General features: G+C 39.5%; 3 protein-coding genes across 3 annotated transcripts; all 3 read left to right on the plus strand.

Annotated features, from left to right (window-relative positions):
• Positions 1 to 1,223: 1,223 nt before the first annotated feature.
• LOC122984509 (P2Y purinoceptor 14-like) lies at positions 1,224 to 3,226 on the plus strand. The gene is made up of 2 exons (XM_044355001.1): positions 1,224 to 1,477; positions 2,196 to 3,226. The coding sequence occupies exons 1-2, from the start codon at positions 1,245 to 1,247 to the stop codon at positions 2,854 to 2,856; spliced, it is 894 nt and encodes a 297-aa protein (XP_044210936.1). The 5' UTR covers positions 1,224 to 1,244; the 3' UTR covers positions 2,857 to 3,226.
• Positions 3,227 to 9,417: 6,191 nt separating this feature from the next.
• LOC122984173 (P2Y purinoceptor 14-like) lies at positions 9,418 to 16,243 on the plus strand. Its single transcript, XM_044354501.1, has 5 exons — positions 9,418 to 9,426; positions 9,544 to 9,797; positions 10,853 to 11,000; positions 11,114 to 11,415; positions 15,376 to 16,243. The coding sequence occupies exons 1-5, from the start codon at positions 9,418 to 9,420 to the stop codon at positions 16,070 to 16,072; spliced, it is 1,410 nt and encodes a 469-aa protein (XP_044210436.1). The 3' UTR covers positions 16,073 to 16,243.
• A 5,567-nt stretch (positions 16,244 to 21,810) lies between these two features.
• LOC122984174 (P2Y purinoceptor 14-like) lies at positions 21,811 to 25,797 on the plus strand. The gene is made up of 4 exons (XM_044354503.1): positions 21,811 to 21,949; positions 22,792 to 23,051; positions 23,585 to 24,231; positions 25,724 to 25,797. Exons 1-4 carry the CDS (start codon positions 21,818 to 21,820, stop codon positions 25,795 to 25,797), a joined length of 1,113 nt encoding a protein of 370 aa, XP_044210438.1. The 5' UTR covers positions 21,811 to 21,817.
• The last annotated feature ends 471 nt before the right edge of the window (positions 25,798 to 26,268 follow it).

Raw genomic sequence — 26,268 nt, forward strand, 5'->3', positions numbered from 1 at the left:
CTTTATGAGTGAGAGGTCTTTGCTGTTGTATTTTACCTCATTTGTATATGTGGAGAACAGGGGGGGAGACAAAACGCACCCCTGTGGAACGCCGCTGTTCAGGACAAGGCAGTCAGAGATCAATTTACCAAGTGAGCTACTGGCCTTACAAGTGTCGCACTGTGTTTTTAATATCTTATACGTCATACAGGTGACACATCTTATGGCAATCCATCCAGTAGTTGTTGAGATATTTACATCTGTACCAAAGTAGAGGACCAAAGAACAGACACCATATGTCTGAGAAAATTTTGGTAATGTTATATCTAGAAGTATTAAGTCAAAAGAAAGTTAACAATTTTTCAATTGTGTCTAAAAACAACAGTCAGGAGCCCAAATGAACAATGAAACATGTTTTAAGTTAAAGGAAAGTTCACAGCCACTGACCATTAGAAGATCCCTTCACAATGCACTTACAATGGAAGTGATGGGGGACAAAATCCACAGCCCTCCTTCTGTGCAAAAATGTATTTAAAAGTTTATCTGAAGCTTCAGCATCCAAATGAGTCAAATCAAGTAGATATCTTTCAACGTTACAGTCTTTTTAGTGCCAAAGTCCCTCTTTTTGTTACTATACTTCCACCTGCAGCTCAACAGGGAAACACTGTCCGAGGAAACACAAAGAGGGAATTTGATGTTAAAAAGACTGTAAATGTGTCAGATATCCACTTGATATGACTAACTCAGACTGCTGAAGCCTCATGAAGCTGAAGCTTCCCATCAACTTGGACACCTGACTGCTGAAAGACATGCTTGAAAAAGGTCACCTGGACATGCTTTAGATTGAATCCAAAAGGCTTCTTCATGTCTTACATGTGTAACGATACAGTCAGCTGATGGTTCAGTAGGATACATAGTTAATGTGTCAAACTATATTTAACACTATAAAGATGAAATAATTGTGTTCACCCTTCTTAGAACCTCCACAAACATGGGTGACCTGGTAGGAGAGGGAGTGACCTCAGTCACCAACCAGACCAACAATGATGATAATAATACTAACTGTGATCCAGTCAACACATCAGCCCACCTCTTCTTCATGCCAGTCTACAGTCTGGTGTTTCTGGTGAGTGTCAAATATTCACATTACAGTCACGTTTCCTCCTCCTCCGTATGCCAATCAGCACACATGTTAATCTCTTAAAAACCTGTCCTGAGTTCCTCTGTTTCCTCTCCAGGTGGGTTTGGTCCTCAACAGCTTCACCATGAAGGTTTACTTCTGCTCAGCTCAGCAGCAGGTGTCCAGCATCATGATGGTCTACCTGAAGAACCTGGCAGCCTCCGACTTCCTGCTCTGCCTTTACCTCCCCTTCCGCATCATCAACTACACCAACAGCTCCATCACCTTCCACCTGGTCTACTGCAACTTTGTTGAATCCACCTTTTACCTCAACATGTACGCCAGCATCCTGTTCATGGGCTACATCGCTGCTAACAGGTAGATCCCCCACCCTAGACTCCAACACACCATGCAGTTTATCAGTACAGTTAATACTTTTTATAAATATTTTATTGCTTTATTGTCTGTTTTTATATTCCTGCACATTATCTTTATACTGACTCTACAGAGCAACAGCAGCAACTACAGCTGTAAGTTCTTACAGTCAAATAAAAAACTGACTTCAAACTCAGAAAATACAGATGAAAACAGAATTTAATCTGAATTATATTTACAATTTTGAACAACAAACTGAGCAGTTCAATAAATTAACAGATCTGAATCCACTGAATGAAGACAAGGGGTTTATACAACATGCAAAATTTAGTCAAGATAACTTTTGCCGACGTCAGAAGAAGTATTTGCATTTGTTTATTTAACCTAAAATTTGAATGCAGCCCTACACTCATATTTTTATGTTTATGTCTTTTTTTGTTTTTGTCAAGTCCTAGTGACTTGACAAAATATGTATACACGTTTAAGTGAGTTTATCTTCCCATATGCACAGATACAAAATACAAACACATTAAAATTCCTGCAAGCTGAAATGGTCATGAGCTTTCTCCATGTCCTCGTATCATTGCAGGAGTAAAGAGCTGGTCCTCTCCTCTAGAACTAATATTAGAATCTTCATTCCTCATGAAATATGTGGTTTGATTATTTGTATCACTGTTAATCAGTGAAATTATCTGCTGACGCCTGCCTCTCTTCTCTCCAGGTATCTGAAGATCATCCATCCGTTAAGAACTCACATCCTCCAGACAGTGCAGGCTGCCCGCATCATCTCCATGGTAACCTGGGGTTTCCTGCTGGCGGTTATGACCTCTTACATCAGCCTGTTGCTCCGCACCCAAAAACGGTTGACCAATGTCCTTGACAGCTGTGATGCATTGGAAAGTGACCAGGTCATTGTGTTCACCAAAATCATCCACATCTGCTCTGCTGCCATCTTCCTGTTCGTCCTCGTCTCCTTGGTCTTCTTCTACTACAGCGCCTCCCGCACTGTGTTGCTGGCACAGCAGAGGCACCTGTCATCCTCCAGCTGCAAGGAGCTCATGAAGTCACGCAAGAAAATGTTGGTGCTGGTCAGCGTCTTCTGCATTTGTTTCGTGCCGTACCACCTGGGTTGTATTCCCTATGCTTTACTAAAGAGGCATGGCCCCTCACGCCAGTTGTTGTGCTACCTGACTGAAGTGACCACCTTACTGTCAGTTCTCAACATCTGCCTGGATCCACTAATCTACTTCATCAACTGTAAGGCCTTTCGGACCAAGCTGAACCTGAAGAGAGTGTTCAGCAGGACCAAGCAAACACCAAGCACAGACACAAGAAGCAACGAGGGGCAGCTGAGCACCATCAGCATCAACAACTACTGGTAAAGAAAAACCAGCCAGTTTAATACTTCATATCTTTGTTTTCATTTACATCAGAACATTCATCCACACTACACTTGCTATAATATTCTCACTGGCCAGACACTCTGGATTGAAAAGATTTGTGTGAAATTTGCATATAAATATTCATATATATTGTGTATATGTACATGTGAAAACTGTCCTGAAAATCAGGTTTGTAAATGTGAATTTATCAAATGTAAAAATCTGTTTCACGTGTGATAAACCTTGCGTGTGTATGTGTTAGTTTATCACATCTGACACATGTGAAGTTGTTCTCACATGTAATCATTTTTCATGGGAAATTCTACAAAAGTACAAATAGATAATACAAAGAATAATGTACTGATATTTAACAATAATGGTAAAAACTATTAACCAAATGAACAATGACTGACAAATAAAATAAGTAAACAAGTTACTTTGTGAAATGTGTTTTATATGATGAACCACATGTGACTATATGTGAGCGTATCACCTACAGACACACGTTCTGATTAAGACCAGTTACTGAGAAGAACACCCTTCACTTTCAGCTTTCACATTCTTAAGGATAAAATAAGAACCAAACGTTCAAGCATACAGGCAGCGGTGTGATATTTATTTTGTAATATGTCAGAGAAACCGGTTTGAGGTCAAGATTGTGTGCAAGATTAGAAAAAAAAAAAACAGAATACGTGATCATTTGTTAACCAAATCAGCCTCCGTCTAGTAAACTGAGTCACATCTGAGCGTGTGTGAAAGTATCAAACAGTCACTATGTGGTGTAGAAGTATTCACATCAAGTGTAGGAAGTCATGTTTGTGGAAAACTGTGGGCGGGTGAGGGGGCAGCAGGTGAGCCAACTGTCAGTCACAGCTGTCAATCAACACTCACACACAGTAGACATCAAAGCTCCTATAAGTCTTCAAATCTTATTAATGGAGCAATGGTTGTTGGAGGAGCTAGCAGCCATCGGTGGCACTTTAAGGTACTTCAGCCTCAAGCCGTGGTCGCTGCTGATTGTCATTAAAGTTTTGACCTGATGATGGCGCTAGATGAGAAGTCAGTTCTCTCGTTGAAGTGAATACTGAGTGTTTCCAGTAAACTCAATCACAGCGTGACTCGGTTTGATGCATGAACATACTGTCACTTATTCAGATGTGACTACATTAATCATATTATGTACATTTTACTTCAGACCCGGTACTATGGACGGGTATTTGGGGGCCAAGCCCCCCTGCAGCATCCTGTGCACTCCCCACCCTTCCATTTTCTGCCTGACTATAATTAACATAATTTGTTGTTATCATTTGTTGTTATCATTCGTAAAAGTTGGTGGCATAGTAATATATTATTTTCTTATTAGTAAAAGTGTAGTAATCTGTACAATATTATCAGCCAGAATCAGCCAATGGGGCCCTTCTGCCTGCTCTGCATGAGCTGCATGAGTGTGAGGATGTAGTGAGCTGATAGTGAAGCTGGCAGCTGGCCTAAATAAAAAAGAAAGCTGGTAAATGGATGCAAATACTGTCATGGACATTCAAAAATGGCTAAAAAAACAGAAAACAGACAGAAACTACAAATGTAGATGAGCAAACTGCAGCACAATCAGCAACTCCTGCTGCAGTTGCAACAAGAACAGACAGCAGCAGCATATTTTAGGGATCACTATGTAAATTTAGCAGGTTGCCTCATTGATTTGGATGGTTTGTTTTTGTGAGCTGGTCTCTGCAGATGAGCTGTGTTTATGTAATCCTTATCTATTGCTTATTTTCTCAATTTATTGATTACTTGTTTGGTCCATAAAAAATGACTTCTTCAAATGTCTTGTTTAGTCCACAACCCAAAGATATTAAGTTTACTGTTACAGAAACCAGAAAATATTCACATTAGAGAAGCAACACTGATACAGCATTAAAAACAATTATAACATTACCAAGTTATATAAATATAATTACATTAGAATTGTAAAGGAATTTTTATCCCATGTATTGGTCTAAAAACCATTACAGTTAAATGAATCTCTGTTTACGACATGATTCTAGTGTTATAGGTGGTATGTGCCTGCAGGTGGATTTTGACGGGCCAGTCTGAGTCTAAAGTCTGGCTGATTTTTATTCCCACTCCACCGCTGACCACAGCTGAGCTAATCTGATGCTAAGTGACACAGCAACAGCCCCAGTAAAACCCCAGTACACTCTTAATTTGTTTTTTGGTCCTCTAACAAAATGATAAACAGAAAACCAGGAAATGAAATAGCATCTGAACAGCAGTGTGTGTGTTTTCTGAGCCATCATGCAGTAACCACAGATTCAGTTCTTCCTGTCCTGTGAAAGCTGCACAGAAGGAGGCATTAAAGCAAACAGTTTGTATCGGAGATCTCCACTGACAGACAGACAGGTGAGTGCTGCAAATATCTCACTTTCAGTTCTTTGTGCTTCTACTATTTTTATGTTGAATTTTTTTATAATATGAGGTCTAATATATTTTCCAAGACAACTTAAGATAAAAACTGTTTTAAACACCTCTTGATACTGGACACAGAGTTTACTTGTAGTTAACTACAGTCCATGTCCATTCCAATTTACAATTTTGAAGTGATGTTTTCATAGTTAATTTTAACACACTGCTGATCTGAACCAGCTTACAGCTTGTTGAGAATGAAAGGTGTGAAGTACTTCATGGTTCATACTTAATCAAAGGCTTTTTAAATCTAAGAATACTGCTCCCACTACTACCTTCATCCAAACTACTTTTGATGGTTCCTGGTTCCTTTAAAATACCAAATTTTGTTTGTTTTAGGTTTAAAAGTTGATTTCTTTCCATTACATCACATGAAATACAAATTTGCCTTCTGCATTCTGGCAACACGGTGTAAAGAGCAGCTAAAATACATAAATACACTTTCAGCAGCAGCAGTGCTCATAAGCTGTGGGGGGCGGGGCAATATATTTTACATCTAATCCTCACTGAAACCTGGCAGCAAAATATGGAATATTCCTTCATCAAAGAACTTTGTCCTGCAGTCTGTACATCCATCAGCACACTGAGGCTATCGGGCCGTGGTGGAGGTCTTGAAGTTATTTTCAGAAATCGCTTTGACTGCTGGTTGATTAGCACTGAGACTTTCCCCTTATTTGAACTTAATATGACTAAAGTTGGTCAGTTGAAGCCTTTCTTTTTTTTTGAACATTGTTTTTATTGAGCATTTCACGTTGTATACAAATAAATAAATAAATAAATAAAGTAAAATTTAAAAAATTATAGTGAGAATGATGAGTTCAACTTCCAAACTATTATGTGGTACCTTCCAATATAACAGCTGTGCAGTATATATTCAGCAAAGCCAGGTAGTACATTCCATTTTACCTGTGTTACAGCACAGTTCACAAAACAGATGCAGCCTGTAACTCACATCCTCCATCCAGTTACGCATTTCCATTTACATGCAAGCAAATGCAAATGCATACACACACACACATTTTAATATTAATAACCTCATATGTGTGTACATATGAGCATTTTTAATCTACAGGAGGATTGCAGTGTTGGTTTAAAAAATAAAACAAAATAAGTAAAAATGAATAAATAAATACGTAAATAAATATAACAAAATAAAATAGATTATAGTAATTAAAAAAAGAGAAAAGTGGTAAAGCAGTACAGGTTTACCCTATCATGTTTCTAGGAAGTCAATCCAGGCTTGCCATGTTTTTAGAAATCTCGGTGGATTACCTCGTACATTATACATGATCTTCTCTAGAGGCATACAGTAGTTGAGTTCATTTACCCAGTGTGAGTAGTTAGGGGGGTCCTCAGCAATTCATTTAGACAGATCACATTTTTTTGCAACTGTCATGGCCAAGCCAAAGAAATCAAGGTTACTGAGTCTGTAAGCAATAGGGACCAGTGATCATCATCTATCGTAATTCCAAGATCTGGCTCCCATTTCTCTTTGACCAAGTTTGTGTTAGCCTTATTATTTGCCATTAAGTCATAAGTCAATGAAATATGTTTGCCATTAATTTTTTGGGTTAGCAGGGATTCCAGTTGAGAAAGCTTTGGTCTTTTTAAAGACCCACCCCGTTGTGACTGTATAAAATGTCGCAGTTGTAAATATCTATAAAAATGTTTGGCTGGTCTTTGGTAGGAGTCTTTCAATCGCTGAAATGACATTAGCGTGTCACCATCATATAGGTCATCAAATTTAATTATATTTTTCTGGGCCCATACTTTAAATCCATGGTCTTTTTGGACAAACTCTAAAGAGGAGGTGGACATTATAGGAGTGAGAGGAGATAAAGAAGTGTCTTGTCCTAAATAACGATTAATTTTGACCCAAATTTTAATTGAATTAATCATTATTGGGTTATCTGTGTATTTCTTTACAGGTTTATTATCAAAGCAATATGGGATATGCAATAAGTCTTCCATATTTAGGATATGGCTTTCTATTTGTGTCCAAGAGGGGGTTTCGTCACCTCCAAACCAATAAAATAATGGTGTTAATTGGGCAGCCCAGTGATATAATTGTATATCTGGGAGACCTAGTCCTCCTCTCTCTACTGGTAAGCACAGAGTAGACCTTTTAATTCTTGAGACTTTGTTACTCCAAATAAACGTCCCCACTACTTTATTGTATTTGTTCAAAAAGGCTTGTGGAAGATCAGCTGGAAGTGATTGAAATAGGTACCTAAGTCTAGGGAGTATGTTCATTTTGATAACAGTTACTCTGCCTATAAGGCTTAAAGGAAGGGTTGTCCATCTTAACAGGTCTTTCTCAATTTTTTGTAATAGGGTTAGGTAATTAAGTTTATATAAGTCGTTAAGGTTACTGTCTGTCATGATTCCTAAGTATTTAATCTTGGGTTTGATCTGAAAAGGTGGGTAGGATATCAGTGTAGATAGTCCTGGTTTAGATATTGGGAAAATCTCTGGATGAAGCCTTTCTATTGCATTTTAATTTACTGATCTCCTGGCCCATTTGGCCCTTTCCTGTCTGGTTTTACTTAGTTCTTATCTTCAGTTATAAAGTTGGACAAAGTTTTAATTATTGGTGATTTTAACTGTCATGTTGATGATGCTATCTCTAAGGCTGCATCTTAATTTCTTGATATTACTGAGTCTTTTAACTTGTATATATGTGTCTGGGCCCACACATAGAGCGGGGCATGGAGTTTTTTCACACAGTCTAACTATTGATAATGTTCACTTGGAGGATTTCCTTGTCAGCGATCATAAGTGTGTACTTTTTGATGTTTCTTGTAAATTGGATCCGCTGCCCCATAAACATAAACATATGCCTCGTAGGCGCATCATTAACCAGAGCACAGCTGAAAACACAGCTTTATTTGACCCTGATGTGCTGTTAAGCTGTAATGATGTGGAGACCTTGGTCCAGTTACTTAATGAACAGTGCTCCTATGTATTGGATATAGTGGCTCCTTTTAAATCTAGACAAACCTCCTCTGTCAGATTCTCAACTTGGATTAACAGGTCAATCCACAGTTTTAGGCTGAAATGTAAGAAGACAGAGTGCTTATGGAAAACCACCAAACTAGAGATCCATTGGCTGCATCTGAAAGAGCTTTTAATCTGTTTGAATGAAATGATGAGTCAGGCTAGGACTGTCTATTTTGCCAACCTCATTTCAACTAACAAAAGAAATTCAAAAGTTCTCTTTGAGACTATAAACACTATCATCTCTCTGACCTCTCCACAAGTGCAAAGTCAGTGATATCAGAGCAAATATTCCCCCATCATCAAGACAACATACCATTGGTGCTTCCTGTTCCACAATCCTGAACTCCTTTTCTCCCAATCGGGCTCTTAGGTCTGCTGAACAAAAATTACCCACTATAAAACCCGATGTGACTGTGCTTTTCAAGCTGTTGCACCGAAATTTTGGAATGCTCTCTCCTTATCGTTACTCCTGTAACGTCCTTATGAAGCAGCTGAAAATGTTCTCATTCAGACAGGCTTTTGGTTAACCTGTCTGAATAGTGGCTTATTTCCTCGTCTGTGTTTTGGAACTAATGTACTTGTTTATCTGTCTCTGTCCTCATTTGTTTGTTGTTGCTGTCATTTGATCTTGTCAGCTCTGCACTGTCTGTTATTGTTGCTATTTTTAATATTGCCTTTAATTGTGTATTTTTCATTAATGTGAAGCACTTTGTGATTTTGTATCTGTGAAAGGTGCTATACAAATAAACTTTACTAACTTACTATTATTTCTCTGTTTAGAATGGCCTTTCTCTCCTAGATTTGATTTCTCTTTTCAAGACCTTTGAAATCAGTGGTTTAGTAGTCTGTAGTTGGACTGTAGTCACATGATTCATCAGGTCCCCCAGATGTACCACTTTTAACATAAGATAAGAAAACTTTATTGTCCATTACATCACATGAAATAGAAATTTGCCTTCTGCATTCTGGCAACACAGTGTAAAACTGACAGTAAAGAGCAGCTAAAATACATAAATATACTTTCAACTTGTTCCTTTGTCTAACTGAGAGGTTCTCATATCAGGAAATGATGTTAAAGGTGAGGACACTGACCTGTAGACCATGGTCAGGGTGAGTTTGCTGGCACTGAAGCTCAATTTCCTGAGGAGAGAGCTGCTGCCATGCCTTTTTGTAAATGTAGTCTGCATTGATCTGAAAGGTAAGTTTATTGTCAATGATTGTTCCCAGATGTTTAAAGTGAGCGACCTGCTCCACTTCCTGCCCCTTCATGATAGCAGGACTGATGATGGGCCCTATGCTGCCTGCTTCCATCCTACCACCCAGACACAGCTCCGTGGTCGTACTGACATCAAAGTCAAGGAAGCTGCTGTCAAACCAAGCGGCAAGGTGGTCAATGTGCTGAGAATAGGAAGCGCTGTTGACATCCTGCAGGCAGGCGGCCAGGGCCATGTCATCAGCATACTTATCATCATACTTTATGAGTGAGAGGTCTTTGCTGTTGTATTTTACCTCATTTGTATATGTGGAGAACAGAAGGGGAGATAAAATGCACCCCTGTGGAACGGCGACGTTCAAGACAAGGCAGTCGGAGATCAATTTACCAAGTGAGCTACTGGCCTTACAAGTGTTGCACTGTGTTTTTAATATGAGAAACATATCTTGTACATCATACAGGTGCCACATCTTATGGCAATCCATCCAGGAGTTGTTGAAATCTTTATATCTGTACCAAAATAGAGGACCAAACAACAGACATCATCCTAGCCTGGCTAACAAAGCCACTCTGTTAAAGGCTAATAATCTAGGTGGATGATTATGTCAAACATGAGCAGAAACATAACTGTCAGATATGTCTGTGAAAATTCTCGTAACGTTATATCCAGAAGTATTAAGTCAAAGGAAAGTTAACAATTTTTCAATTGTATCTTAAAACAACAGTCAGGAGCCCAAATGAACAGTGAAAGCTGTTTTTCTTGCTGTAATCATTCCTCCTGTTCATACTGATCATTAGAAGATCCCTTCATAATGCACTTACAATGGAAGTGATGGGGGACAAACTCCACAGTCCTCCCTCTGTGCAAAAAGTTTATCTGAAGCTAATATGAAACTTCAGCGTCCAAATGAATCAAATCAAGTAGATATCTTTCAACGTTACAGTCTTTTTAGTGCCAAAGTCCCTCTTTTTGTTACTATACTTCCACCTGCAGCTCAACAGGGAAACACCGTCCGAGGAAACACAAAGAGGGAATTTGATGTTAAAAAGACTGTAAATGTGTCAGATATCCACTTGATATGACTAACTCAGACTGCTGAAGCCTCATGAAGCTGAAGCTTTCCATCAACTTGGACACCTGACTGCTGAAAGACATGCTTGAAAAAGGTCACCTGGACATGCTTTAGATTGAATCCAAAAGGCTTCTTCATGTCTTACATGTGTAACGATACAGTCAGCTGATGGTTCAGTAGGATACATAGTTAATGTGTCAAACTATATTTAACACTATAAAGATGAAATAATTGTGTTCACCCTTCTTAGAACCTCCACAAACATGGGTGACCTGGTAGGAGAAGGAGAGACCTCAGTCATCAATCAGACCAACGATGATGATAATATGACTCACTGTGATCAGGTCGACACATCAGCCCACCTCTTCTTCATGCTGGTCTACAGTCTGGTGTTTCTGGTGAGTGTCCAATATTCACATTACAGTCACGTTTCCTCCTCCTCTGTATGCTAATCAGCACACATGTTAATCTCTTATAAACCTGTCCTGAGTTCCTCTTGTTTCCTCTCCAGGTGGGTTTGGTCCTCAACAGCTTCACCATGCAGGTTTACTTCTGCTCAGCTCAGCAGCAGGTATCCAGAATCATGATGGTCTACCTGAAGAACCTGGCAGTCTCCGACTTCCTGCTCTGCCTTTACCTCCCCTTCCGCATCATCAACTACACCAGCAACTCCATCACCTTCCGCCTGATCTACTGCAACTTTGCTGTCTTTGGATTGTACCTCAACATGTACGCCAGCTTTATTGCCTGTTTTTATATCCCTGCACATTATCTTTATACTGACTCTACAGAGCAACAGCAGCAACTACAGCTGTAATTTCTTATGGTCAAATGAAAAATTGACTTCAAATTCAGAAAATACAGATGAAAACTGAATTTAATCTGAATTATATTTATAATTTCAAACAACAAACTGAGCAGTTCAATAAATTAACAGATCTGAATCGACCGAACAAAGACAAGGGGTTTATACAACATGCAAAATTTAGTCAAGATAACTTTTGCCGACATCAGAAGAAGTATTTGCATTTGTTTATTTAACCTAAAATTTGAATGCAGCCATACACTCATATTTTGAATTTGAAACAAGTCACATTTCACAGCTGTTGGAGCCATTTTTGTATTGTGTTCATTGAAGTAGTGTATATGAAGTAGTATACCTTCAGTTGTGGTAATTCCTTTTTTGCACAGTAGGTGGTATGTGGATTATGGGTAAAGTACAAATACCTAAAGCAGTAATCTCAGAGCAGGTGTGTGGTTTACCAGAAGAGGCACACAGTTTTTTGACTCTCAGGTGTAGTGTACCATTGAGCCATTTGTTTGTTTGCATGCAAATTATTAACTGATATTAAGTGCGTGTGGATCGCCATCTACACAGTGGATGGACCAGATGGTGTACAAATTAATTATTGAGAATTATTTGACTAACATGCTACACAAAGGCGACGAGTCAATTAGGAGAATATTGGTATAGCAGCCCCTCAGTGACTTGTAGGTTTTTTGTTTTTGTCAAGTCAAGTCAATATATTTAAGTCAAAAACCTTAACTTGGGACATTGGAATGAGGTAGATTTGATGTTGTATTGTTTGGCTCACTTGAGGACACTGACTGCATCACCTTTGTTCCTGGGAGGATGCAGATCAAATAATTCACCTGAAATTGGAGTTTACTGACCAGTCCAACTTAGGGCGCCCGAAGGCTTTCTGAGGTATGTGTAGTACTACCAGCTTCAGTAATGGCCGTTTGAAATTTGTGTGCACACAACATTGCGAGCATAATCCCAATGCATTTGCCGCTAAATAAGACCAGGCTTTCCAAGCCATTGTGACTTTGGTATTAGACCTGTGTTTATTGTGGATCATTAAAAGGTTAACAAAGACAATATAGACGGTGATGAATTGGTTTCGGGCAAGCCTGCCGTGGCTGATATGGCTATGACTGGGTCTAACGAAAGGAGCAATGCTGATTAAACAAAATCTGTTAAAAAAAATATAATAGGACTTACAAAGCACTTGTTGAAAAGTTAGAAAAGCTACAAAATACAAAGAAAGATGAAATTTATACAAGGAAAATTAAACAAGGGTAGAAATCGAAGGAAAAGGACGCAAAGGCTTATGCAAAACAGGGATGTAGCAGTGGTGCAATGTACACTTGAAAACTTTGTCAATGAGAGTGGGGAAGTAAAAAAATGTGCGTGATTCTCTAATGTCTTTAATGCCCACTGAGGAAAGGAATAAACAAAATAAATGGTTTGGGGCAAAAATGGTTGTAGAGGAGGGTTTCATTACTGATGTGAAACAATGGTTGACCAATAGTGATGACAATGATGGTTGCAGTGATGTGATTGATGATGTTAACCCTAATGACAGCATATGAAATATTGCCAATAAACTAATAGACTACATGCAGTAAATAAAGTAGTAAAACTACAGTTGTATGCAAAAATTTGGCCACCCCTTGACAAATAACATATTTTGGTGATTTTTTAATTGAGAAGATGTAAACACAGCCTCTCTAGGATATGTAAAAAATGCAATATTTTCAGTAAACAATAATGCATAGTTACTTTTTATGTCATAAACTGAACAAAATTAAAAATAAAAACAAACACCCCCCTGGCAGATATCAATGCTTGCAAACACTTTTTATAGCTAAAAGTCTTTCTTGAATTTGTGATTTTCTCCCATTTTTCCTTGCAAAAGGCTTCTAGTTCTGCAATACTCTTGGGCCATCGTGTATGCACAGCTCTTTTAAGATCTACCCACAGATTTTCAGTTATGTTTAAGTCAGGGGACTGCAAGGGCCATTCCAAAACCTTCAGCTGGCGTCTCTTGAAGTAGTCCATGGTTCCCTGTGTCTTCCAGAATCAATTTTAAAGTCCTCTTACTTTATAAAGCTCTCAATGGGTTAGGGCCGAGCTACATCACAGACTCCTGTTGCCTTATGTTCCTTCATGAGCCCTTAGATCTTCTATCGCAGGCATGCTTGATACCCATAAGCCTACCCAAAAGAAAATTGGAGATAGAGCTTTCTTCAATCATGCTCCCAAATTATGGAACACCTTACCTAAAGACATTAGAGAGGCGGGCTTGGTTGAAAGCTTTCAATGACACCTAAAAACATATCTTTCTAACCTAGCCTTTCCATAGCATGATTTTTGCTCCATATCCCACCATCTTTAAGAACATCTTTTCATGAATGATTATGTCTTTTACTTTAGAATATTAGCTGTTTCCTTTTTAAACTATTCATGTCCTCTTTTTTAATGCAATGCAGTTTTCCGTTTTTCTTGTTTGCCTCCTTTTATTCTATGCATGTATTCCTGTTTAATGTTCTTCATATCTCTTTGTTTTTTTACCTCTTTAATGTGAAGCACTTTGAGCTGCATTAGGTACCCAGCCCAACCTAAATAAAGTTGGGCTGGGTGATTATTCATATTTTACTTTCAATTTCAATTTTGGGTTCCAACAATTACAAAAACAACATAATTTAGAAATCAATCATTTTGCCTCATTCCGTTTCGCAGTGATCTGGTTTTGTCTTGTGTTATAAATCTAGTGCATCATGTGTCGGAGCAGCTGGACAATGTAGTGAGAGACAGACAGACAGAGCGGAGTCTTCCTCACAGCACCAATGTGTCTTAAATTAATTAAAACAGTCAAATGCTCAGTGATAGAAACTCAGACATCTATAGGCTACTTTGTTTTAGTTTCAGTCAGACTTTGGATGCTGTTATTTTAGATATGAGGATGCTTCCCTCTGAGTAATGATCTCTCCTTTCATCCAGGTATGCTTTCTGTCTGCAGTCTTTTATTGTGCACATGCTTACTTGTAAAAAGCTGATTAGAAACCTGGTTACGGGTGTATATGGCAGAGAAATCACTGTTCTCCAGGGAGTAAAACCTGTGGAAACCAGGTTTCTCTAAACCCAGTGAACCCAATGAATTCTGATAACAGAAAGCAGGTTTTTTGTTCACATGACAGTTAAAAAATCAGCTTTCCGGAGAAAACCAGCTGTAACATGGTTACTCAAGGGCATGTAAATACACTGAAGGATAATATAAGTCAATGATTTCTGGCAAGCTTCTTGCTTCTCAAAGTACCATGATGAATGATCATTTTAGCATTGATCACTCTCCACACAACATGCAACAATCACTACAGTAACATGATCGCAATTATTTTGGTCTAATTTATTATTATAATTATTATTATTATTTATTATATATATTATACTTTATTTTATTTATCTCATTTTTTAAAACTTTTTTTTATTTGTAGAGGCAAATAACTCTTAGGTGTAGTGTATCATTGAGCCATTTGTTTGTTTGCATGCAAGTTATTAATTGATATCAAGTGCGTGTGGATCACTGTCTACACTGTGGACGGACCTGATGGTGTACAAATAGATACACTTGAGTATGGCTATATGGAGGATTGGGAATGTAAATTATTTGACCAACATGCTGCACAAAGGCGACACATCAATTAGGAAACTACCAGTATAGCACCCCCTCAGTGGCTTGTAGGTTTTTTGTTTTCGTCAAGTCACTACAACAGTATACACATTTAAGTGAGTTTATCTTCCCATATGCACAGACCCAAAATACAAGCACATTAAAATTCCTGCAAGCTGAAATGGTCATGAGCTTTCTCCATGTCCTCGTATCATTGCAGGAGTAAAGAGCTGGTCCTCTCCTCTAGAACTAATATTAGAATCTTCATTCCTCATGAAATCTGTGGTTTTATTATTTGTATCACTGTTAATCAGTGAAATAATCTGCTGACGCCTGCCTCTCCTCTCTCCAGGTATCTGAAGATCATCCATCCTTTCAGAACTCACATCCTGCAGACAGTGCAGGCTGCCCGCATCATCTCCACGGTAACCTGGGTTTTCCTGCTGGCCATTATGACCTCTTACGTCACCCTGTTGCTCCTCACCAAACCACCGTTGACCGATGTCCCTGACAGCTGTGATGCCTTGCTAAGTGCCCAGGTCAATGTGTTCTACAAAATAATCCAAATCATCTCTGCTGCCATCTTCCTGTTTGTCTTCGTCTCCTTGGTCTTCTTCTACTACAGCGCCTCCTCCAGTGTGTTGCTGGCACAGCAGAGGCAGCCGGCATCCTCCAGCTGCAAGGAACTCATAAAGTCACACAGGAAAATGTTGGTGCTGGTCAGCGTCTTCTGCATTTGTTTCGTGCCGTACCACCTGGCTCTTATTCCCTATGCTTTACTAAAGAGGCATGGCCCCTCACGCCAGTTGTTGTACTACCTGACTGAAGTGACCACCTTACTGTCAGTTCTCAACATCTGCCTGGATCCACTCATCTACTTCATTAGCTGTGAGGCCTTTCGGACCAAGCTGAACCTGAAGAGAGTGCTCAGCAGGACCAAGCAAACACCAAGCACAGACACAAGAAGCAACGAGGGGCAGCTGAGCACCATCAGCATCAACAACTACTGGTAAAGAAAAACCAGCCAGTTTAATACTTCATATCTTTGTTTTCATTTACATCAGAACATTCATCCACACTACACTTGCTATAATATTCTCACTGGCCAGACACTCTGGATTGAAAAGATTTGTGTGAAATTTGCATATAAATATTCATATATATTGTGTATATGTACATGTGAAAACTGTCCTGAAAATAAGGTTTGTAAATGTGAATTTATCAAATGTAAAAATCTGTTTCACGTGTGATAAACCTTGCGTGTGTATGTGTTAGTTTATCACATCTGACACATGTGAAGTTGTTCTCACATGTAATCATTTTTCATGGGAAATTCTACAAAAGTACAAATAGATAATACAAAGAATAATGTACTGATATTTAACAATAATGGTAAAAACTATTAACCAAATGAACAATGACTGACAAATAAAATAACTAAACAAGTTACTTTTTGAAATGTGTTTTATATGATGAACCACATGTGACTATATGTGAGCGTATCACCTACAGACACACGTTCTGATTAAAACCAGTTACTGAGAAGAACACCCTTCACTTTCAGCTTTCACATTCTTAAGGATAAAATAAGAACCAAACGTTCAAGCATACAGGCAGCGGTGTGATATTTATTTTGTAATATGTCAGAGAAACCGGTTTGAGGTCAAGATTGTGTGCAAGATTAGAAAAAAAAAAAACAGAATACGTGATCATTTGTTAACCAAATCAGCCTCCGTCTAGTAAACTGAGTCACATCTGAGCGTGTGTGAAAGTTTCAAACAGTCACTATGTGGTGTAGAAGTATTCACATCAAGTGTAGGAAGTCATGTTTGTGGAAAACTGTGGGCGGGTGAGGGGGCAGCAGGTGAGCCAACTGTCAGTCACAGCTGTCAATCAACACTCACACACAGTAGACATCAAAGCTCCTATAAGTCTTCAAATCTTATTAATGGAGCAATGGTTGTTGGAGGAGCTAGCAGCCATCGGTGGCACTTTAAGGTACTTCAGCCTCAAGCCGTGGTCGCTGCTGATTGTCATTAAAGTTTTGACCTGATGATGGCGCTAGATGAGAAGTCAGTTCTCTCGTTGAAGTGAATACTGAGTGTTTCCAGTAAACTCAATCACAGCGTGACTCGGTTTGATGCATGAACATACTGTCACTTATTCAGATGTGACTACATTAATCATATTATGTACATTTTACTTCAGACCCGGTACTATGGACGGGTATTTGGGAGCCAAGCCCCCCTGCAGCATCCTGTGCACTCCCCACCCTTCCATTTTCTGCCTAACTATAATTAACATAATTTGTTGTTATCATTTGTTGTTATCATTCGTAAACGTACAGAAACCAGAATCAACACTGATACAGCATTAAAAACAATTATAACATTACCAAGTTATACAAATATAATTACGTTAGAATTGTAAAGGAGTTTTTATCCCATGTATTGGTCTAAAAACCATTACAGTTAAATGAATCTCTGTTTACGACATGATTCTAGTGTTATAGGTGGTATGTGCCTGCAGGTGGACTTTGGCGGGCCAGTCTGAGTCTAAAGTCTGGCTGATTTTTATTCCCACTCCACCGCTGACCACAGCTGAGCTAATCTGATGCTAAGTGACACAGCAACAGCCCTAGTAAAACCCCAGTACACTCTTTATTTGTTTTTTGGTCCTCTAACAAAGTGATAAACAAAAAACCAGGAAATGAGATAGCATCTGAACAGCAGTGTGTGTGTTTTCTGAGCCATCATGCAGTAACCACAGATTCAGTTCTTCCTGTCCTGTGAACGCTGCACAGAAGGAGGCATTAAAGCAAACAGTTTGTATCGGAGATCTCCACTGACAGACAGACAGGTGAGTCCTGCAAATATCTCACTTTCAGTTCTTTGTGCTTCTACTGTTTTTATGTTCAAATTTGAGTCTTTTTTTAAAATATAAAACCTAATATATTTTCCAAGACAATTTAAGATAAAAACTGTTTTAAACACCTCTTGACACTGGACACAGAAGACATACTTGTAGTTAACTACAGTCCATGTCCATGCCAATTTACAATTTTGAAGTGATGTTTTCATAGTTAATTTTAACACACTGCTGATCTGAACCAGTTTACAGCTTGTTTAGAATGAAAGGTGTGATAATCTATTTAGAAGTATTTCATGGTTCACACTTAGTCAAAGGCTTTTTAAATCTAAGAATACTGCTCCCACTACTACCTTCATCCAAACTACTTTTGATGGTTTCTATAAGATAACATACAGCCATCTCTGTTGAATCCTTTAAAATACCAAATTGTTTTAGGTTTAAAAGTTGATTTCTCTCCAAGTAATTCATTAATTGTTCAGCAACTAATTTTTCAAGAACTTTTGAAATCAGTGGTATAATTGAAATGGGTCTATAGTTACATGATTCATTAGGTCCCCCAGACGTACCACTTTTAATAGATCAATTCACCAAGTAAAGTCTAAGCTATTGGCCTTACAAGTGTTGCTCTATGTTTCTATGTTTTTAAATAAGAAAATATATCTTATTAGTCATATAGGTACCACATCTTATGGCAATCCATCCAATAGTTGTTGATATATTTACATCTGTACCAAAGTAGAGGACCAAACAACAGACACCATACTAGCCTGGCTAACAAAGCCACTCTGTTAAAGGCTAATAATCTCAGTGGCTGTTTATGTCAAACATAATCATCCATGTTATTCTGTTATATCTAGAAGTGCTAAGTTACTGTAAGGAAAAGTGCACAGTTTTTCAAGTGTGTCTTAAAACAACAGTCAGGAGCCCAAATGAACATTGAAAGCTGTTTTTCTTGCTGTAATCATTCCTCCTGTTCATACTGACCATTAGAAGATCCCTTCATAATGACCTTACAATGGAAGTGATGGGGGACAAAATCCACAGTCCTCCTTCTGTGCAAAAATGTATTTCAAAGTTTATCTGAAGCTAATATGAAGCTTCAGCGTCCAAATTTGTCAAATCAAGTAGATATCTTTCAACGTTACAGTCTTTTTAGTGCCAAAGTCCCTCTTTTTGTTACTATACTTCCACCTGCAGCTCAACAGGGAAACACTGTCCGAGGAAACACAAAGAGGGAATTTGATGCTAAAAAGACTGTAAATGTGTCAGATATCCACTTGATATGACTAACTCAGACTGATGAAGCTGAATAGAAGCTTCACACAGACTTTTAAATGACTGTGTGGACACACTGTGGATTTTGGCCTCCATCACTTCCATTGAAAGCACATTTGAAGGATCTTTTAATATCCAGTATGAACAGGAGGAATGATTACAGCGAGGAAAACCTCTTTCACTGTTCATATGGACACCTGACTGCTGATTTAGTGGGTCATTTTTCACCCGGCTCAAATATACCCTTATAATTAATCCTACCAAATTTTGAACCACAAATGTATTTTGCAGCCATATATATCTTTTCAGTCATTAATAAATGGTGATTATTTCATTAATGTTTCAGAGAGCAGAGACAGTGACAAGGTTTGACACTATATGTTTACATAGTAAATTCATAATCACACTATATTATGATCTCATGTTATCCAAAACAGGAGAACAAAAGATAAACTAACCAGTGAATGTATTTAACTAGCTAATTTCTCTTATCTATTGCAGATTTCATTCAACGCCCATGCCTGCCAGTCAGCACAGAAAACCGTAAATCCTTTTTGCATATCCTGTACACATCAGTCAACCCCACCTAACCCGGTAAATATCACATGTGACTGGACTTCAGCAGAGAATAAACAATAGGCTAAGAACAAATGCCCCTGCCTCCATGATCCCGACTTTATTTTTCAGGCTGTCTGTTTCAGAGTTTCAGACCAGAGCTGCGAGACGTCACATGACTCTCAAGCTCGCAACTGTGTGTGCAGATCTCTGAAAAGTGGATGTTGTAAACTCAACTCAACAGTCTGCAATACAAGTGCAAAGGTACATATGCAAAAGTTTCAAGATAAAGATTCGCCCTTTCGAAATTCAAGTTTCAACGTTTCAAAACGTATTTCCTAACACATGTGAACCAGTTTTCAGATCACCATTTACAAGGTTTAAAACCTGTAAAAAGAGTGCTGCATTTGTGAAGAAGGAAAACTCAAATGCAAAATAATTTTTGCAGAGATTTAAATTTTCTTTTCAACCTATCAAAACATTATGCAAGCCTTCAAAACTTAGTTCGAATCTTGGAAAACCTTTTTTATTAGATTTCAAACACTGAGTTTTAACCTTTCAAAGCTTTTTTTTCAGTTTTGAAATATGACATGATATTCATTACATAGTAAACCACATCCCCAAAACATTTACAGTTCTTTTTTGTTGTGCAGAAGTTGCATCTCCCTCTCTTTTGTCACCTTGTGGAAACTGACTGTGGCACTGCAGACTGATCAGGGTAAGATTCAAACTACTGTGCTGCTGTGGCTGGCGTGTGGGGAAGGTTGTGTCTGTTCTCTTAAACTCACTGCCTCCTTTTTCATCTTAGAACAACAGATCCACCAAATCAGTGAAACAGCAGCTCAGGTATTTTTTATAGTCCTGTGAAAGCTGCCCTACACTACAGGGAGGACTATGTTGGGCAACCACATTGTTGATTGCATGGGAATTGATGAGTTTGATTAGTGACTTTGTTTAGGCTTGTTTGCAGATGCCCACCTGGGTGGGAACCCTGACAAATGATGTAGCAACATGATGGGCATTCGTTGTGACAGTGTCATGCTCCCCCTTGAGCTCTGTCCTCACTGTCCCAATGTTAGAAATGCACAGAGAGGCCAATTTATAGTTTCACTGTTTTAAAATTCCATATAACCACCCTTTACCTTGATTTGACCCCCTCTGGTGACTTTAAAATCCCATTAAATAAATACAGGGTCAGATTTGACAAATATTTATACTAGCTGCACAAAAAAAAAAATTGAAATATTTCCATTTTTGTATATTTTGGGCCACTTTAAGAAACGTCATACAGTTTCAGGCTTAAAGGTGCAACAAATGACATTGAGCCTCACTAGATGTCAGCAAACAACTATTTGCTATGTAAAGATATAGCTGAGTAATGGCGACCTGAGCTGAGAATGAAATCATACTCCCTCCGGGTGTTTTGTTATAAGCTTCTCTGTTCTTTGTTTTGGTTGTCACCGGCTGCACATGCATGCTAGTGCATGTGAGCGTGCATGTTCATTTTTCAAGATGGCGTCCGCGTCACAAACTTTTTTATATTATAGCTAAACTGTCCACTAAAACATGTTTCTGAAAGCACTTAAGGCAAGAAACAGGCAATGCACTAACAGAATCTGGATCCATATTTGCTCAGCACTGCCTAGTTTGACAGTTTGAGTTTTGTAAGTTGTTGGCTTTCTTTCTTTTTTTCCCAACTTTATTGAGTAAATGACAAACGTTTGTTTTGGTCTGAGATGTTGGTGCTATAGTGCGACATCTAGTGGCTGAATGTCATATATTGCAACTTTAAAGAATGTCAGTTAGGGTGTTTTTACTGCTTTGAAATGTCAAAATGGGTCAAATTTATCCTAAACATTATGTAAGGGTTAATACAGATTTGAAAAAGGTCACCTGGACTTGCTTTAAATTGAATCTAAAAGGCTTCTTCCTGTCTTACATGTGTAATGATACACTCAGCTGATGGTTCAGTAGGATACATAGTTAATGTTTTAAACTATATTTAACACTATAAAGATGATAGATTTGTGTTCACCCTTCTTAGAACCTCCACAAACATGGATGACCTGGTAGGAATGGGAGTGACCTCAGTCACCAACCAGACCTACGATGATAATATGACTCATTGTGATCCAGTCGACACATCAGTCCACCTCTTCCTCATGCCGGTTTACACTCTGGTGTTTCTGGTGAGTGTCAAATATTCAGTTTTCTGCCCCTCTGTTGAGGAAGTAATGTTGTTTTAGCTGTGCGCACTCAGGAGTGGGCGACTTGTCATTGCAGGAGTGTTTTGTTGTGAAATGTGTTAGTTACCTCATTAGCTGGAGAGCTAATATCCGCAGGGTGTTTCTAGTCAGATAGCACCGTTCTTGGTGTGTTGTTGTGTCATTTTGTGTCGTTTGTTGGCGTTAGCAGGAGAGAGGCAAGGCACTCAGGAGCACGCAAAAACGTCACTTCATTTGGTTTTTCGCAGAAAATCCGGCCCAGGTCCTTCACATAGAATCAGTCCACAGACTGTTACAGACAACCAAGAAAGTCTGGGAAGGTCTCATTTTGTATGTTACTACCTGTTCACTCACTGGCAATAACAAACGATTAATACGTGTAAATTGCTTCACAATTCTACATTGAGAACCTTTAACAGCTCTGCTGTCAGGGTTTATGTTTAGTTGTCACTTTGTGCAATAAAATAGTTAACTAACAGTGCCGTGCGCTGTAGAGCTGATGGACTGGACAGGCTATAAAAGACACCTTTTGTCTGTACTGTTGTGTTCAGCCTTTATAGACTGATGTTCTGTTGGTTGAGTGTGTTGGATAGACAGTGTTTTGCTGTTATTGCCTTTGTGATTCAGAATGTTGCAAAGTAAACTCGTTTGTCGTTCGTTTGTCTAACTTTTCATAAGTCAATTTTGCTGGGAAAAGATGACCCACCCACTTTTGTATTTGCCCATACAATTTCTGCCTACACCACTGCATTTCACATGTTAATCTCTTAAAAACCTGTCCTGAGTTCATCCTGTTTCCTCTCCAGGTGGGTTTGGTCCTCAACAGCTTCCTCGTGAAGGTTTACTTCTGCTCAGCTCAGCAGCAGGTATCCAGCATCATGGTGGTCTACCTGAAGAACCTGGCAGCCTCTGACTTCGTGCTCTGCCTCTGCCTCCCCTTGAATATAGCAAACTACACCAGCAACTCCGCCACCTTCCGCCTGGTCTACTGCATCTTTGGAGCCTCCACCTTTTACCTCAACATCTACGCCAGCATCCTGTTCATGGGCTACATCGCTGCTAACAGGTAGATCCCCCACCCTAGACTCCAACACACCATGCAGTTTATCAGCACAGTTAACACTTTAAGTAAATGTTTTATTGCTTTATTGTCTGTTTTTATATGCCTGCATATTATCTTTATACTGACTCTACAGAGCAACAGCAGCAACTACAGCTGTAAATTCTTACAGTCAAATGAAAAACTAGAAGAAGAAAAGCTATTTGTATTTGTTAACTTAACCTAAACTATGAATGCAGCCCTTTCACTCATATTCTTAATTTGAAACAAGTTACATTTTGAAGTATATAAATTCAAATGAGTTTATCTTCCCATATGCACAGACACAGAATACAAGCACATTGGAACTCCTGCAAGCTGAAATGGTCATGAGCTTTCTCCATGTCCTCGTATCATTGCAGGAGTAAAGACCTGGTCCTCTCCTCTAGAACTAATATTGGAATCTTCATTCCTCATGAAATCTGTGGTTTGACAATTTGTATTACTATTATTCAGTGATCAATAATCTGCTGACACCTGCCTGCCTCTCTTCTCTCCAGGTATCTGAAGATCATCCATCCTTTAAGAACTCACGTCCTGCAGACAGTGCAGGTTGCCCGCATCATCTCCACGGTAACCTGGGTTTTCCTCCTGGCCATTACAACCTCCTACATCACTCTGTTTCTCCTCACCCAACCGGAATTGACCATTGTCCCTGACATCTGTGACCCCTTGCAAAGCGCCAAGGTCATAGTGTTTGACAAAATCATCCACACCTGCTCCACCGTGACCTTCCTGTTTGTCCTCGTCTCCCTGGTCTTCTTCTACTACAGCGCCTCCCGCAGTGTGTTGCTGGCACAGCAGAGGCAGCTGTCATCCACCAGCTGCAAGAGGCTCAAGAAATCACGCAGGAAAATGTTGGTGCTGGTCAGCGTATTCTGCATTTGTTTCGTGCCGTACCACCTGGTTAGCCTTCCCTACATATTCCTAAAGAGGATGTGCTCTTTGAGCCAGGTGTTGTACTACCTGAAGGAGCTTACCATGCTGTTGTCAGTTGTCAACATCTGCCTGGATCCGTTCATCTATTTCATCTTCAGTAAGGCGTTCCGGGCCCAGCTGAGACGTCCACATAGCAAGAAGGCAAGGAGGCACAGTGAAGGGCAGCCGAAAGCCACAAACAATGAGGCATTGCCCAGCACATTGACAAGTCAGACTTATGGGCTGTAACTTAGAAGATCATTCTGGTGATTTTCTATATTTTTCTTATTGTCAACAAATCTCATGTTTGGATACAAACCAACAATGAACTGTTCTACTAACAAGTATCTTATTCCTCTGTGCTGTCGACCGTTGTTGTTGTCCAAAAACTATTAGAAACACCTCAATGAGCCACACGGCTGCACTGGGTGACATGTTTAAGAAAAAAAAAGAAGACTCCTCAATCTGCCTCCTCCTCCACCCTCCACTCTACTCACTGCAGACATGATTGCTTATTTTTTAACTGATAAGGCCTCTACCATCAGTAACCAGTTCTCTGAGCCTAACCAACTCAGTTTACAGCTGCCAACTAACAGGGCCACACTGTCCTCATTCTCCCCTATGACCAAGGAGGAAGTTTCCAAAATTCTTCTAGACTCTCGTCCCACTACCTGTCCACTGGACCCAATACCATCCAACCTGCTACAGAACATTTCCCCCGCACTTAACCCCACGGTCACACACATCATCAACTCCTCACTTACAACGGGTGTTTTCTCCCACTGAATTTAAGCAAGCCCGTGTCACCCTGCTGCTAAAAATGCCTACGCTCAACCCAACCCAGATTGAAAACTACAGACCTGTTTCACTCCTAACCTTCCTATCAAAAATACTTGAGCACACAGTCTTTAGCCAAGTCTCTGAATTCCTTTCTGAGAACAACCTGTATGACCTGAATCAGTCCGGCTTTAAGCGGGGTCGCTCTACTGAGACTGCACTCCTGGCGATTATGGAATCACTACGCTCAGCTAGAGATGCTGGTCAGTCCTCAGCCCTTTTGCTGCCAATCAGGCACCTGATTGGCAGCACCTGGGGGTACCAGAAGCTAAAAACAAGAGTCAAGAGCAGCAGCAAAATAAGTTGTTTGGCATTGGCTGAAAAGATTTGGCAAATTTTTCATGGGCACAACCCACATACTCAGCTCTGCTGCTCATCCCATAATGCATGTTCCTTACAAATGTGGCACCATTTAAAAGGGAAATAAACAGGCTTTCCAACAGTATAAGATTTATTGCCAAGAAGCATTGTTACAACAAAGAAATAATCTACCAAACACAAATTTCCTTACTTTTTGTGCTGTGTTTATTTTATACATTGTAGAACATATGAAATAATGTAGTAAACAAAAAGGTTTTAATAAACCAAAATATAAAATATTGTAGAAGCGGTGAGATTAACAAAACCAATAAGTTTATCTTTTGGCTGCACACCTTCGTGGCCTTTTATTCACACACTCAAACCAACATACCAAAAAATTGTGCCACACACAAAATGGCGCTGCCTTTAACATTGTTACACTTCCACCTCTTAAAGAGAGCAAGTCAAGATTAACTGTGCACAGTGTGAGAACGTCACCATACCAGGAGTCCCATAACCTATAACATTTCATGCTGAACACACATAAAAACAAGTCTCTGTGAATTATGTCCTTCACCTGACAGGCACGGCTCTGAATCACCAGAGCGGAGGTCGGAGCCTCTGCAGGAGGAGGTTTAAGGGCCTTGCAGCCATGTGAGGGAAAGGTAGGGGTTTGGCCATTTCAACAGGCTGGTTCAGATCCAGGTGGGCCAGCTTAAGGCAGTCCACTGACATGTGCTCCAGCCAGTTCTGCACATCCTTTTTGAGCCTGTGCCAACCTCCACGACAAGCTGCGGAAACATCATGGTGCCAGTGTAGTCAAAAATACTTTCAAAAGTACTATCCTCCCATGACAGCCATCTTGAATGCCTGGACATCTGGGTCCGAAGCTCGATCTGCCACCATAAGGGCATAGTCAAGCCCCAAGTGGACAAGTTCAGCGATGGACTGGGAGAGACAATCGGCCACCTGGTTGTTTTTGCCAGCAACATGTTGTATGTCTGTGGTGAACTCCAAGATGAAGGAGAGCTGGCATTGTTGACAGGCAGACCATGGCTTGGCTACCTTAGCCATAGTGAACGACAGTGGTTTGTGGTCCACAAATGCCATGAACCATCGAGCCATCGAG

Source organism: Thunnus albacares, chromosome 6 (assembly GCF_914725855.1).
Source record: "Thunnus albacares chromosome 6, fThuAlb1.1, whole genome shotgun sequence".
NCBI classification, from domain to species: Eukaryota; Metazoa; Chordata; class Actinopteri; order Scombriformes; family Scombridae; genus Thunnus; species Thunnus albacares.

Coding starts and splice junctions, on each gene's coding strand:
- LOC122984509 (XM_044355001.1), top strand. CDS start 1,245: ATGAAGGTTTACTTCTGCTCAGCTCAGCAGCAGGTGTCCAGCATCATG. Junction 1,478..2,195: donor GGCTACATCGCTGCTAACAG/GTAGATCCCCCA, acceptor TCTTCTCTCCAG/GTATCTGAAGATCATCCATC.
- LOC122984173 (XM_044354501.1), top strand. Junction 11,001..11,113: donor TCTACAGTCTGGTGTTTCTG/GTGAGTGTCCAA, acceptor TTTCCTCTCCAG/GTGGGTTTGGTCCTCAACAG. Junction 11,416..15,375: donor CAACAGCAGCAACTACAGCT/GTAATTTCTTAT, acceptor TGTTAATCAGTG/AAATAATCTGCTGACGCCTG.
- LOC122984174 (XM_044354503.1), top strand. CDS start 21,818: ATGGATGACCTGGTAGGAATGGGAGTGACCTCAGTCACCAACCAGACC. Junction 21,950..22,791: donor TTTACACTCTGGTGTTTCTG/GTGAGTGTCAAA, acceptor TTTCCTCTCCAG/GTGGGTTTGGTCCTCAACAG. Junction 23,052..23,584: donor GGCTACATCGCTGCTAACAG/GTAGATCCCCCA, acceptor TCTTCTCTCCAG/GTATCTGAAGATCATCCATC.